The sequence below is a fragment of the Lissotriton helveticus genome, chromosome 12, assembly GCF_964261635.1.
Source record: "Lissotriton helveticus chromosome 12, aLisHel1.1, whole genome shotgun sequence".
Taxonomy (NCBI): Eukaryota; Metazoa; Chordata; class Amphibia; order Caudata; family Salamandridae; genus Lissotriton; species Lissotriton helveticus.
This window is the reverse complement of record NC_136073.1, coordinates 664,143,188-664,159,037: the sequence shown is the minus strand read 5'-3', so window position 1 is coordinate 664,159,037 and position 15,850 is coordinate 664,143,188. Positions and strand designations below refer to the sequence as shown.

Sequence of the window (15,850 nt, the reverse complement as noted above, 5' to 3'; positions counted from 1 at the left end):
ATTAGAAAATACATTAGTAAGTGCTATTTTAATCGTGTAATTACTCATACTCACAGATACATCTAGCATTCTTATAGTGCAAGCAAATCTCTTAAATGGGGCGGGGTGGATGAAAGTTACAAACCTGCCTCCAAATTGTAGTTCCTCTTAAGTACCTATGAAGGGATAACAAGTGTGTGTGTGTCATTGTTTCCTACCATTGCATTGGCATTTAGGTGTTAGGCCACAGACAGCTCCCAACCAGGATGATAGTGAAAAAAGGAGGGCTAGCGGAAACGGTATCCGCTCATTACCTGCACTGCACAGTGCTTAGAAACTACTGAAGTGCCGCATGAAGCTAGCGGTGGCTGGTGAAAGAAAAAAAAATACACTTACTTAACCGCGTATCTCCTCCGGCATCTCTACCAGCCGGAACGGAAGCAGGAAACACACAGGCTCCCCTAAGCCAATCACAATGCTGTAACAATGCAGTGTTGTGATCAGGTCTGAGCGCCATGGTTCGGCGCTCAGACAGGCGGTGGGAGAATGTGCATGTTCTCCACCCAGGCTGTAATATAGCCTGGGTGGAGAACATGAAAAGTGTGCATGACAGTTTGGCCGTCCCAAGACGTCCGGCCAAACCATCATGTGCACTTACTATGTGCCCACCACTCCTCCCCCTGTTTCTCTGGGACCAGAGCAGCCCCGACCTGCAAATCTGCCTCAGCAGGGAAAAATGAAATGATGATAACATCATGTTGTTATCATTTTATTTTTCCGTTTTTACACTGCTGAAAAGTAGTGGGGCGACGCTCCTCCGCCTTAATAAAGGAGCCACCACTGCAGTGATAAAGCACTATTTAAAAACAATGATTGGGTGTCAGTTACTTCACACGTCATGTCTTTTGGGGCCTGTTCTTTCCCGCCCCATCGCCCAAAATAATCTTCCACTGCGCAATCCGAGATCTCACATGATCCTTTCATGTCACTCTGTGCACTATCTCCAGTCAAAGATTGAGTGTCAATTCACAACGTTGAACGTGTGGCGTTTGCGTAAGTAGTTATTATTGGCACTGTAGCTTGTAGAACATGCAGCAAAAAAAGACTATGTAGCCGAATATTGTGAAGAAACTGGCAGCTAATAAATAGGTCGCAATCCTGGATGAACCAAAACCCCTAAGCCATTACTTCAAGTACATTCGAATGGAGCGCACGAGCCTCGTTTATCTTTCTCTACTAGTGAAAACGACAACTTGTGCTAAATTCCACTTTCGTGCACGTGCAACAGAACCTGCAGACCGGCAGATGATCCGACGATGCTGAGGTGCGTAGGACGCCTTGGATCCCATTGGGCCTGAAAGGATACGTCGAGGTGGCGCGAGGAAGCAGCGCAGCTAACACCGTTACTGTAATTTAGAATCTTACCGATGAGCACGGGCGGGGTGTTGTTCTTCATGTCGATCTCTGGCGTCGCTTGGGGAGGGAAAAGGACGTTAAGCAGCCAGAAGGCCGGGGCGGGCTGGGCCCCCAGCAGCAGGAGCAGGGCGAGCAGCCGAGCAGTGCGTCCGTGTCCCTCCATGGCTGCGCGGGTTGTGAGGGAGTGCGGCTCTCCTCAACAAACAGATGTTTTTTATCAGAGCTCAGCGAGGTCAGGGCTAAAAGGCGGGGAGGGGTGTGTGGAGAGAGGAGCTGTGAGCACATCATTCGCATGACCACGGACTTTAGAAACGCTTTAGAGAGGGCACGCCTCGGCCAGGGACGACACCATCGGCCAGAACTGAGGAGCTGAAAGGAATTCTGCAGGTTTCATACTCAAAGCCAGAACTGGTGGGTGGCCCAGCTCCAGGTCAAATGACCAGCTGCACTGAGGTCGGATGCCAGCCTCGGCCCACGGGATGCCAGGCCTCATGTGCCATGTCTAGCAGGCCCAACCCTTTATTAACACTATCTGCTCGGAGAGACACGTGGACATATCACAAGACGTTTCTTGGGGAGCACCAGGAATTGCTCTTTTACACAATGTGTGATTCAGAGGAGGGGATTATGGAATTAAAAAACAAAAAAAGATATAACAAAACAAGATATAACTCAGCTAGATGTTGAGCGCATTGATTCTGATAACTTTTTAGGTCTTATCTAGACAGCACGCAGGCGTTGCTCTAGGAGGGCCTTTAGCCATCGGTCTTCACTTTTCAAGCACTCGCACTCGTGCTTGTGGAGGCATCCACCTTGTGGGAGCGAGCAGCAGCGCCGCCACGCTAATTACAAACAAATGGCCGCTGCTCGCTCCCGCAAAGTGGATGCCGCCACAAGCACAAGTGCAAGTGCTTGAAAAGTGAAGACCTCTTATTTACGTCGTGAAGCACTTTCATCTGTCACTGCCTCACTTCCGTCACTGTTTTTTAAGGTTTATTAAACCAGCACGACAGCTGCACTTGCTAAGCCGAATAGTGAACAATGGCAGCCGTGCGCTTTTCTTTTCTTCAGCGCTTGTTTGTTTCCAATATTCGGCCTCTTTCTGCTCTCCCATGTGCCCCCTTTGAGATCCTCCTCTCCTTCTGTATTCTGCCAGCACCCTCCTAACTAATAGTCGTCCACCACCACCACGTCCATCACCACCACCACGTCCACCACCACCAGCATGTCCACCACCACGTCCACCACCACCACCACCACGTCCACCACCACGTCCACCACCACCACGTCGACCACCATGTCCACCACCACCATGTCCACCACCACGTCTACCACCATGTCCACCATCACCACGTCCACCACCAGGTCCACCATCACCACGTCCACCACCATGTCCACCACCACCACGTCCACCACGTCCACCATCACCACCACGTCCACCACATCCACCATCACCACCACGTCACCACCACCAGGTCCACCACCATTACATACACCACCACATACACCACCACCATGTCCACCACCCCCACATCCACCACGTCCACCACCACCACGTCCACCACCACCACATCCACCACCACCACCTGTGACGGGTAAAGTGTCACTGGAGGGCAGGGGTAATAGGAGTGTCAACCTCGGCTGTACATGGGACATGTAAGGCTGCATTGGGTGCGGGAATAGGGGCTAGAAGTATTACACCAGACCCAAGATACATTTTGAAGAGGCACAATGTCACAGGGGCTCCTGTAAAAGCACTCGCAGCATCTCTACCTCACAGTGGCATACCTGCACGAGCCACTCACTCAAAACAAGCATTGGCATTGCCTATAGGTCTCGACTTTGGGACCTTATAAGTGTTTTGCCATGCAACACTTGATGTTGCACCAAGAATATTGCTCTGGATAACTAAACACTTATAAGGTCCCAAAGGCGAGATATTTTGGCTATGCCAATTCTTGTTCATACTTATTTGATTTCCAGTACCGTTACCACCTTCTAGAGGAAGCCTTGACTGCTAGCAATTGGGAGATAAGTTTACAAAATGAACAACGGTGTCATCTATATTGAATGAAATAGACTCAAGATCTGAAAAACCAATGGTAAGCAACAGCATCCACCACAGATACTTCCCAATAATCACCTCCTAAAACAGGACTTAAAGATGAGGGCTCACAAGCTACTTCTGCCTTTTCCCTATTATGTGAAAATATTGGATATGTTGGGGGAGTGGCGGGGGCTTAGAAGTAGGCACAATACAGGTAGTGGGTGCTATAAAAAGGACTCGCAAGGACCCCTAACAAGGCAAGCAAATTACGGGAGTTAGCAGACACCACAACTAGAAGTAACATCTAATCCTGGCTTTGCCACTTTACCTAAATATGATAGAAATAAACTCTGAATAATAAATAAGGGCAGGGCCCACAATACAGTGACATTTCCCTGGGAAGGGTAGTCCCTTGGACCTTTCACCATCATCACTGCCACCCCAGTTGTGGTCTAGTGTTTTAGTTGAAACTGTGCAACCAGGATATATTGTTTTTATCCCAGACTCAACATTGAGCAATCATGGTTTTAATGTATTTCTCTACTCCTATTTGTTGTCTAAGATTCTGAGGGCCTCAGTTATAAGGACCCATGCGCCATCGGAATGTCACTTTTTAAGCCACTTTATTTGGCTTAATGCTGCCTAATAAATATCAGTCCCTTTAACGCAGTGTTCTGCGTTAAAGGGGTGTGCAATGGGTGTTGCTGGGGGCGTTCCCTGCAAGATCCATGGCCCTGTGACACTGCCCCAGATTTACGAGGAATAGTAAAACTGAGGCAGTGCCAAAAGCTTACGCCTCCCCAGGGGAGGCGTATGGGAGGCACAACCGGGAGAAATATCTTTCTTTCTCCTCGTTTTTCCTTTTTCTATGTGTGCTGCATTCTGCAGCACACATAGAAAGAGGAAAAGCCTCTTGTGATTATTTTTGTACAGAAAGGTTTCCCTTCCTGTACAAACATAATCATCCCCACAATGCAGGCACCCTTGCACCATTGTGCAAAGGTGCCTGCGTTGGCGCAGGAAGCCCATTGTGCGCTGGCGCAGGGGAAAAGGACAGGAATGCACCGTATATTTAAGATACGGCGCATGCCTGCCCTTTTCTTTTGCCATAGGGAAGCGCAGCGATTCCACATGGAGAGAGGGTAGACAATTCCTCAACCTGGCAAAATTCGCATAATAGGATCGGCATAAAAACACTTTTGGTTCAATATTATAAAATATATAAAAAATGCTTCCCCTCTAACATGGATTTTTCTGCATGATTCATAGAGATCGCAGCACATCACATAAACATACCTTTAAATTATAATCAGCAGAGACCAGGGGGAAAAGTAGTGAAGAATTCACCAACGCAGCAAGACATCTTGCTGCACTGCGTAAAAGGGCACAAATCCTTCGTTTTTAACATTATACAGCGTATTCCTACTCTCTGCCTGTACTGGCGCACAAGCTGCTGCCTAGCGCCAATGCTGGTACCATTACACCATTCTGCAAGGGGGCCTGCATTGTAGGCAGGATTGTTTTTGTGTAGGAAGTGGCACCTTCCTGCACAAAAGCAATACTCAGAGGTATTTTCCTCTTGCAATGTGTACGGCAGAATGAAGCATACATTGAAAGAGGAAACAACGAGGAGAGATAACCATATTACTCCTCGTTGCACCTCATCTGGGAAGGCATAGAACTGTGACATATTCCCAGGTCTACCACTAATGGTAAATCTGGGAATATGCCAAAATCTGTGGGTGGAAGCGTGGGAACACCCACACTCTATCCATAGAATGCCTCCCTGGGGTAGAGTAGCAGCACGCAGTGATTTGTGCTGCGTTTCGTTACTCCAGATTTATTAAGCCACTCAGAGCCACAAAAGGTGGGCTTGCGTGGCTTGATAAATCTGACTTTGTTGTTGCGTGGCCCTGCACCCCCTTGCGTGGCACAGGAGTTATGCAACAATGATACATATGCCCCTGAGTTATAGCTTTATCTTTATCTGACAAAATCAATCACACATGGCGATACTAAATTCCTAAGGAGAGGTTCAGTATCCAAGAAATTCAAATTTCAAGGCTGCGTTCTTTGATCAGTTTCTTTCCAAGCTGTTGTGTACGTGAAATCGTCCATTAACTTTTTCAAGTTCTCTAACCACTAAATCAGAGTATTTGACAAGTCTGCAAATTAGTTGAATGTCATTGCTTAGGACACAGGCTGCACTAGTGTCTTTTATTGTGCAAAGTCTTAGTCCTAAAAAACAAGGCGCTAGAATCTTTTTACAGAGATCTATTAACTATGGGCATACATAAATAATATGTGGCACATATTTAATCCTATAGCCGCATCCTCTACAGCTATTACATCACCAAAGGATTTGTGATTTACAACCTGCTGGTACAATTAATAAAGGAAGTTGTTGGAACATAAACCTAAAATATACTGATGCCTTCCAAATAAGATGGGCATTACCTCAACACAATCCCAAGGGGATTCCAATCATTAACTTCAAGAAAGTAAACTATGGCTCAAGAAAGCAACCTAATCTGATTGTCGATTAGGCCTGAATGGTTGGCTAGAAACTGACCATTGGAAACAATGGAAGCTCCGATCCCAGTTCTAGGGCTTCTGTTCCCAATGCTAATCCTTTACATTTTATTGACTTCCTAACCAACAGCAAAAGGAATTACGTTTGTTTTCTGCCTGCTTTGATAAGGAAAAAATCCAACCAAATTGATATATTGGATCTAATTGAAGCAAGGTTAGGGGTTTTGTTAATAATAGGTAATCTCTTGCTCCTATTTAAAGGTTCCCCCCCTTCTTTTACCAAAATACTTTGGGCACATATACAACACAGGATCAACAGGGGGTAAAAACTCTGCAGAATTAGGGGGTGGGTGAGTTGCTGGAATTACATTCTTACCAAAAGCAGAGTTACAAAATTTTGTATCTTTAATGATCTTTTGAGGATGCCCGGATCTAACTGTTGTCACTGAACACAAATTAGAATTGTGTTCAGGTTGGTTTGTTGAATTGTGCTCTTTTAAGTGTACACAGACAGACTCTTTAATTAAATTCTGCCCTCTGGTTGGGACAAGCAGGATAAAAACAGTTCTTTAGAAATCTTTACCTTACCTGCAGTAATGAAAGACTTTGAGGAACATTCCATTGGGGGCATAGAACTAGCGGATGAGGTCTGAATAGTAGGGGATTTCGTTCTTCTGGTGCACAGAATAGTGTTTAGGTCTATTATGCTTTTGACGGGAAACAACCTTTACAACACAACTTTTACAACGCACTACCATTACAACGAAACTTTTACAGCGCAACATCCATTACAATGCATGCAATTACAACGCAACCATTTCAACGCATGACACTACAACGCACACCACTACAACGCATGTCATTACAACGCAGTCATTACAACGCATACCATTACAACGCATAACATTACCATCCAACACTTACCCTACTGTTGCACCCCCTGGAGTTAGAATAGTAATTTTTACCCCTACACTATCCAACACTTACCCTACTGTTGCACCCCCTGGAGTTAGAATAGTAATTTTTACCCCTACACTATCCAATACTTACCAAACATGCAATGTAATGTTATGCGTTGTAATGGTATGCGTTGTAAAGGTATTATGCGTGGTAATGGAATGCGTTGTAAATGTAGTTTTTAAAATTTCGTTGTAATGGCATGCGTTGTAATGGAATTCGTTGTAATGGATGTTGCATTGTAGAAAATGCGTTGTAAAGGTATGTGTTGTAAAAGTGTGTGTTGTAACGTCATACATCCGCTTTTGACAATGATAGAGTTTATATAATGAGCTGGAACATTCCATTGGGGGCATAGAACTAGCGGATGACGTCTGAATAGTAGGGGATTTTTTTCTTCTGGTGCACAGAACAGTGTTTATCTCTATTATGCTTTTGACTATAATATAGTTTATGTAATGAGCGAGAACTCTTCCCATACATTTTACCCTTCTTCACAACTAATACTTGATATTGTAAATCTGTTTGGGATTATTCTGCCTAGGGTGAACTAGATTTGGTTCTTGAGAGATATGATACAATTGGTAGAGTCCACAGTGAATCTCTCCATCTTTGAATTAGTGATGCCTTACGAGCATATCACATGGGGGTCCTGCTTTATAGACTGAAGATAATCTATCTGTAGGAATTGTTTTTTACTCACTGCAACCAATGTCTCTAAAATACCTTGAAACTACTTTGTTTTTACCAGGATTAGAATATCTAACATTGATGCAGTTGGAGTTGGAGCCGCAACAAAAGAACAGTTGAAGTATTAAAAGCTGTGGACATAATTACATTTCCTCCAGCCACTTTCTTGAAGTCCTTGGTCCATCAGACCTTCTAAATATAAATCAGTCACAACATCATACTGAGACAACCTGGGAAAATATGATAAATGAGGAGGTCCTATTACATGTTCTGTTTCAGAGGGAAATATGGTCTTTCTGTTATGTCCCCAGTGTAAGATACTAAACTGATCTTTTGGGGAAGAATGACAGTTCTTCTGCCAAAGTAAGGATTCCTGCAATAAAATGTTTTTCCACAAACAGTTTCATTGTGTGAATGTGTGACAAAATTGGTTAATGAACCGCAGGGGTTAGGTCCTTTGCCTAAAGATCATGCTGTGGATATTCGGAATCGGTCACGTAAGGTAGAAATGCTAGAACCTATTATTGGCCAGTGTCAACCCCAGTACAATTATTTCCTGAATCTATTGTATCTAAAGAAATTAACTCAGGTTTACTAAGCCCCCTATGTGGCAGACAGGAGCATAGTAGCAATAATGGGGACACCAAACTTGTAATGCACCCGTTGTATGAATCTCTGGGAACCTATGATAGCCTTAACCGAGGTTTAATATTGAAAATCATTTCAACTATGCCTGATTTAGCATTTATTAAATCCTCTGATTTGGTGTCAGTCCAATTTAGACAGGTTCAGCCCAATAATCCTTCTGAGTCCACTATTACCACTTGGTCATCAAGTGATATTGTTACTAAGATTCTGGGATCCAGGTTGAATTTTATGGACTGTGTAATCAAGATCGAGATTTGGAACTGTGTCCAATATTTTCCGATCTTGAAGATATTGGCCCTTAAGATGGATATGGGTTGTAAAATTACTGAAGGTACTAAGGTAAATCCGGTGCTTAGAGGTGCAGTAGGTTTAACAAATAACCAATCTTGCAGTTCTGGTTTGTTGATCACCAATCCTCAGTCAGGGGGTCGTCTTTGCGAGTGGTTACCCAAAAACAATATGCGATTGGAAGATTGGTCCTGGTTGCCAGCATCACTGGCAAAGGTGCCCGTTATCGACAGTAATTGAGCAACTGGTGTTACTGAAGATAATATAAATGAAATCAGTCTATGCTCCTGGAATGTCCATGGTTTGCATAATTTATTGTCTGATCCAGATTCAATATCTTTTTTAAACTCATTTCAATTTTTATTACTCCAAGAAACATGGTGTGACCAAATGACCCTTTTGTCTGGATTTAATGAATATAGTATTCCAGCAGTAAATCCAATAAATTCAGCAGTGCAAAATGTGGACTGTCATGTTATATCGCGGCTAATTTAAATCTAACTGTGGAAGTGGTAGATTTTAGTATGGGTTGGTTGCAATGCCCTGTGGTAAATACCTCTGATCTAAGGTTTGTTTTTCTTAACGTATATCTGAGTGCAAGTAAAAATAAGTCTGCTCAGCTGTATATCCTTCGGAATATACTGAGTGTTTTAATACTCCAATACCCGGATGCTGGCCTAATAGTATCCGGTGATTTTAATTTGCAATTATTTCAGTACTCAGAATCAATCTTTAAAACAGGAGGTTTAGCTAAGGATTGCTGTGATAATATGTCTGAGGCTGGAACCAGCCAGTTAAAAGAAAAATCTGAATCAATTCCCACATTAAAAAACTTTAAGCAATGTTCAATCATCGATTATACATTTATTTCGGACAATATGAGATCTCATGTGTCTGAATATAAGGTAATTGGCCGGCCAGAAAGTGATCACAATCCCCAGGTTGTAAAATTTAATTTTTTGGTAGAAAGTCTTCTAAAATCTAAGGATCTTCCAAACTCTGCATGTTCGGCATACAACCTGAGGAGGCTGGTTTGGAATCTAGCCAAAAAGGAGGATATTATGCAAATGGCTGAGGCATTGATTAAGGAAAGTGATCAGGGGACCCAGGGTGACATGAATATGATTATTAAATGGAATTTTATCATAGAGTGCATCATGGGGAAATTTTCTACTGGTAAGATCGGGAAAATTAATACCAATTTGAATATACATAAAATATGGTTTTCCCCCAAATTATTAAGGTTAAAGAAAGCACTCAATAGAGCTGTTCGTGAGGCATACGCCCGTAGATTTTGTCAGACCTACTCGGTGTATAAAGATAACCTGAAGGAATTTAAGAAGATCTATAAACAAGAAATATGGAAAGCAAAACTTTAATATCAAACGGGGATTTGGAATAGCTTATTATCCGCCACTAAGCAACATAACGCAAAAAAAAACTTTGGGGGTTATTAATAACCTCGAAAGGGGTGGCTGTAGAGCTTTTTCTGTAAATATACCCGAACCCAGTTGGGTAATGTTTATAACCAATTTGTATGGTGTATCGGCTGGGGTGGGAAAACAGTCAGATAGGTTGGCCTCAGGTGAGTTAAATAATATATCATTAATTTATGCGGGGAATGAAGATTGTCTCGATCGAAACTCTAATGATCATGCTATTGATTCTAGTCCTGATCCAAATCTTGATTTAGAAATTCCAAGCTGTACTCAAGTGTTGACCATGCTAAGAGGGCTGGGAGCAAGTGGTGCCCCAGGACTGAATGGGTTACCGAATGCCCTGTTTCGTGTTAATAGCAATCTGTGGCAGGCTTTTTGCATAATCTATTTAGGGATGTTCTGAAATTGGGGGTTGTTCCAGAGTCGTGGCAAGGTAGCATAGTGCAACCAATTTATAAAAGCAGTACGGTTTCAAACCCCGCTAATTATCGTTTAATTGCATTGACTGATGTCAATCCAAAGGTGTTTGCTTCCTGTCTTCTAATAGATCTGGAAGACTGGGCTACAAAGGAGAATATTATTCCATTTAATCAGACTAGTTTCTAGAAAGGTCAATCCACTATCACCAATTTATTGGCTCTAACATTGCTTGCGGAGAAGGCTGTCTTGAATAAGCAAAATCTATATATTGCTTTTATAGATCTTAAGGCAGCCTTCAACTCTGTGCCTCGAAACCTATCATGGAAAAAACTGTCAGATCTGGGAATTCCAATGAAATTGTTGAAAGCCATTATGCTTCTGTATACTAACACTTGGGTTCAAGTTAAGATTGGGGAGGGTACCTGCTTATCAAGGAGGATCAGAACATATAATGGCGTAAAGTAGGGCTGTGTTCTTGCCCCCTGCTTATTTAATTTATTCCTATCAGACCTTTCACAGCACTTGGGGGTTGTTAATGGGCATGTTCCTAGGATTGGGGGAGTGCCAATAAGCTACCTCCGGTATGCTGATGATACGATTCTTGTGAGCCATACACCCATCGGCCTACAAAGACTTATTACTGCCTTTGATGATTATATGCAGCAGAATGGCCTTGAACTGAACGTCAAAAAAACGAAAGTGATGAAAATTGGGGTAGTTAAACAGAAGTTTAATTCCTGGAAAGCCAGATCAGGCACAATTGATATGGTTAAGATGTATAGAAACCTAGGGGTAATATTTGATAATCATATGTCTTTTAAATTTCATCTTAAAGATCTGAGGGCTAAGACTGTGACGTTGATCCATGCTTTTAAATGTTTAAAGAAATCACTGAACTGTCAATCGTATGAGTTTATTCTAAAAGTAATTAAAGACAAGTTACAACCAAGCTTATGGTTCTCCAATTACTAGAGGAAAAGATGTGAAGTTGCTTGACTTACTGATTGTTAAGGTTTTTAAAGCAATCTTTGGAATTGCCAGGTCAGTGTGTCAAGCAGCAATTAGATTGGAATTTGGTCTCCAAAGACAGTGCCTGGTAACAAAAGGATCCTTCCTAAAATGTATGGCTGTATTATCAACATCAGCCCCGGCATCTTTAGGGAATATCTATTGGCAAGAAATTGATAAATCTTCTTACACTGCAAAATGGAGAGCTTATATTTTAGCATCCTTACGAGATATCGGCCTGGAAATTGAACTGTTAGCTCTGAAAATGCCCAACTATAAATTAATTTTAAAAAAGCATATCAAAGCGGAATCGTTCAAATTGGATAAACTTGCTTTAGCTGAGAAAAACTATGCATGGTACGTGATCAATTCATTCCAATCCCGGTGTGTCCAGCCATATTTAAATGTCTTCTTTTCTGTAAAGTTAAAAAAAATGTTTCTAAGGCTGCATATGGGAATAAACTCAACAAAGGAGGGCACTCGTTCGTGGATCAAACAGCGGCCGGACTCTAATTGCAGACTCTGCGGATGGCCACAGGAAACTCTTTTACATATAATATGTGTATGCCCGAAGTTGACAAATCTTAGACGTTTGTTTCTAAGACCTTATTTTCTGATGAGTGGTGTGAGATCTGCACGACAGGCGTTGATCATGTCATTGTCTGGTGAATCGGTTCCACTACTATGTCAACTGGTAACATTGTTATTGGCAGTTGAAAAATGTTTATTATAGGGCAGATCCCCTCCAATTTTATGACCTTGGTGCTATTGATTTTAAGGGTTTATAATTGTGACAAATTAAATATTTTTGTTACGATGGTATTATTTGAAATGTAATAACAGCAGGGTTGGCATCGCGGCAAACTGATGCACTTTTTGCACATTAGCACTTTCGAAAGGATGGGAATTGAATGTTTATCGATCGATAATATTTCATTGTGATATCCATGAAAAAGTACGTAAAGCACACCATTACTTTAAACTGTATTATGTAATTAAAGATGTAAGGTGGCTAGATTTGGGCTTATTAATAAGGTTTTAAATTGTATTTATGGGATTGTTTTTTGTATTATGTGAAAAGAAGTACTCTTGTTTTAAATGTAATTGTATTTTTCTTGGTGAATTAAGAAGATGTGATTGCAATGATTTTAATTAATCAAGCAATAAAGATTATAAATAAATTCTGCCAAAGTAAGGATTCCTGCAATAAAATGTTTTTCCACAAACAGTTTCATTGACATTGCAAGAGGTTTGCCTTTGTCATGTTTTACTTTCAACAAAAGGCATTCAAGGGCATCTGATCTAGTCATCATTCTTTTGTTTCCTGACATTGACGTGGCAGTGTTGGACAGTTGTAGCACCTTTAATAACTGCATAAGTTATTACAGTCTATTACAGGAAGGATATATGCCCTTACTCCAGGGACCAACAGCTGTAGGTGCTGCTGCTGCATCTTGTTAGGAATACGTCTTTTTCTGACTCCAGAAGCTTATAGTAATAGCCTAAGATACTGCAGTCTGCTGTAAAAACATTAGTGTGTGTCTCGAAGGGGTTGTTTTCTTTTCTCTTACTACAAACTAGTGTTGATTTTATTTTCACCAGATATCAATACATATTTTTCTTCCTCTCTACCTCCCTGTGTTTTCTTCTCTCTCATTTGCTCACATTATAACTTTCCTGTGTCCCCCCACAATGGCCTGAAAGTAAGTTTTCTCTAACGTGTAAAAATGCATTTTGTTTCATGATTACAATACTTATCACAACACAGTATTAGCATATTTATTTAGGACACGAAAGGCAAGCAAAAGAACAGTCGACTTGCAAAAGGTTTACCTGTCTGTTGCAGACCTTTTATTTCCAAAACTGTATCCTATCCTTCCAGAGAGCTTTAGACCAGCACCTTGCTTGTAATTGGATAGCGTTGCTGTTGATTTTATTTTTGTTGGCCTTTTCTTGTGTTTGTCTCACTGAGGAGTGGTACAGACTCAAGATTCAACCTTTTACTGCTTGACAATGGGGAACTACTTGCTGGACTTGAGTCATTAGCTTTTGCTTGACCATTGTTATTTCAGACCTGCCACCACAAAGCAATAGACTCAAAAGCATCATCTACAATATGTCGTTAAGAATATCTCCTATAGTAGATATAGAAAGATGAAAATTCATAATTACAATTGCTTGTATTTTGGGAATGTTGGGGTGACTTTTCAAAAAATATATAGGATTATATTTAGAGCCAGTATACTCGAAAACAAGCATTAGATAATGTATTTAAAAGTTATGCCTCCCTGTCATTTCGCCCGTTGAAAACAAAAAGCAAAGTCAACCTTTTGCCTTTGTTTCTTTCCACTTCCATAAAAATACATTATTAAAGGAGCTGCACGTGAATAATTCTCTGGTATCTTGGGACTGAAGGGGTAGTGGTGGACACCTATGGTTCCTCGAATAATTGCATAAGATACTGAAACTGGGTTATAGGAATTGTAGGAAGCACCTATGTCTGACGCCAGGAGCCGCCAGTGGCAGCTAACAGTATTGCAGCCTGATTTCAGAAAGGACCTATGCATGAATCCACGGACCCCTCGCAAGAACCTAGTGCTCTTTGCTATGAAAACAGATGTGTATGTGTAACTCAAGAGGCAGTGTTTTCACTAAATAACGATATCCTTTTACTGCTGACATCAGAGACTTATGTTTAATCTCCCCAATTATGTATCCATTTTACTTTTTACTTTTAAAATTTGGTAAATGATGTATTTGTTCTCTCTACTGCTGACGTTAAAAAATACTCTCAATTAAACTAACTCCCCTAACTTTTAGAAGAGGGCAATACATGTCCTTGTACATGTTTTTTTCGTTGTGTGTCAAAAAGCTTTATTTGCAAACTGCCTAGGATTACATGTCAACCAATCCATATTTTAGATGGTGCGAAATTTACCTTGTGACAACTGCACAGAGCTAGGTTATTCCTGATGTGTACAATTTTACCTTTCTGAGGGTGGCTGTGGCCCGGCAAACTAATGGTCTCTTTCCCAAAACCGTTTTCTACATTCATCATCTAGCTTGCCCAAACGTGTTGGCATTCAGTGATAGTCATAGGTTTATTTAACAAAAATAAAATTACAAAAAAATTACATTTTCAGGATTCTCATCGTTGTGTTCTTGTGGTTGGGGAGCTTTAAGAGTAGAATATACTTGAGGAGGTCAATGTGGAGCTAAAGGGAAATCAGTTGTGCTGTGGCACTGTGGGGTTTAGTTGTAGGTGACTTATCCTGTAACAATATATCCTAACATGTACACCAACTTGTTGTGGATGTATTCCTTCACTGGCGACAAGTACTAGGAGAGTGTTTGCAGTTGGACACTAGGAACAGATTACAATGGAAGGACGAATTGAGTAATATGTTGTGGAACTATAAGTCCATACCACATTGGGCAACAGGGCAATCTCCTTTCATGGTCCTTAGAGGGAGGAAACCTGCAACAATAGCTTGTTCTATATGGATGAGAGGTGAGATGGATAAGGGCTATGACGTAGAAGAGGTAGCAAGAAGAGTAATTGAAAAGCAATATGAGTATTGCCACAGATATAATAGTAAATTGAAGGCAATCCCCATAAGTTTGTGACAGGACGGTGTGTGCAATTGAGGACCAGGGTAAGGAAGGAAGATTCTGAATATTCGCATGCTAAGAAAATTGAGTAAGGACTTGGAAATACTATATTTCTCAAGGGTAGTGAGAAGTGGAACATTAGGAGACTGGTGCAGGAAAGAAAACTGGGAAAATTGATGACAGTACAAATTATCTTGCAGGTGGAAAAAAAGTGGAGAAATTGAGTACACTGCTTGGGATGTCCTGCCCCCGAGGTAGTCATCTCACTAGGCCTGGGCGGAGTTCGCATAATCACGCTACGCAGAATTCTGTGAAGTGACAAAAAACTCCACTATGTGGAGATCTGTGAGCAGGCGGAGCGGCTCACTGCGCCCGTTTGCGTGATGTTTTACATCGTATGCAGCATAACATGCTTTCTCGTGCCGGAAATCGCACACGGATGGCGCCACACGGTTTACATGGATGCAGCCATCTTGTTTTTGCTCCGTTTATGGTGCTGGGACCTACATTTCAACCCTTCCTTAATCTCTCTATTTCTCCCCCATCAAAGTTATCTACCCCTCATTTTTATTTATAGCATTACGGTGTGTCTTTTTGTTTGTGTATTTTATGTTTTCTGTACTTTTTTTGTGTTTTTTCATGACTTGTGTACTTTTTTATTTTTTGCTTTACTTTCTCATTTTTTTTACTTTTCTTTGCTTTTCCTGCTTCTATTCGTATCAACTCTTCCCCCCACCCAGCACCATGCAAGAGCAGGGGTGCGGCATCACCAGCCTCCCTGAACCACCAGTAGTAACAGCCGCCTACCTTGCCG

The 15,850-nt window shown here is 41.7% G+C and overlaps 1 protein-coding gene across 1 annotated transcript in view; it reads right to left on the bottom strand.

Moving 5' to 3' along the window:
- LCAT (lecithin-cholesterol acyltransferase) overlaps positions 1 to 1,586 on the bottom strand; it is a 455,195-nt gene extending 453,609 nt beyond the window's left edge. The window contains exon 1 of the mRNA XM_078671393.1: positions 1,405 to 1,586. Within this exon, the coding sequence (XP_078527519.1) occupies positions 1,405 to 1,558 (154 nt within the window). The 5' untranslated portion in view covers positions 1,559 to 1,586. The remainder of the gene's footprint in view (positions 1 to 1,404) is intronic.
- Positions 1,587 to 15,850: the final 14,264 nt, after the last annotated feature.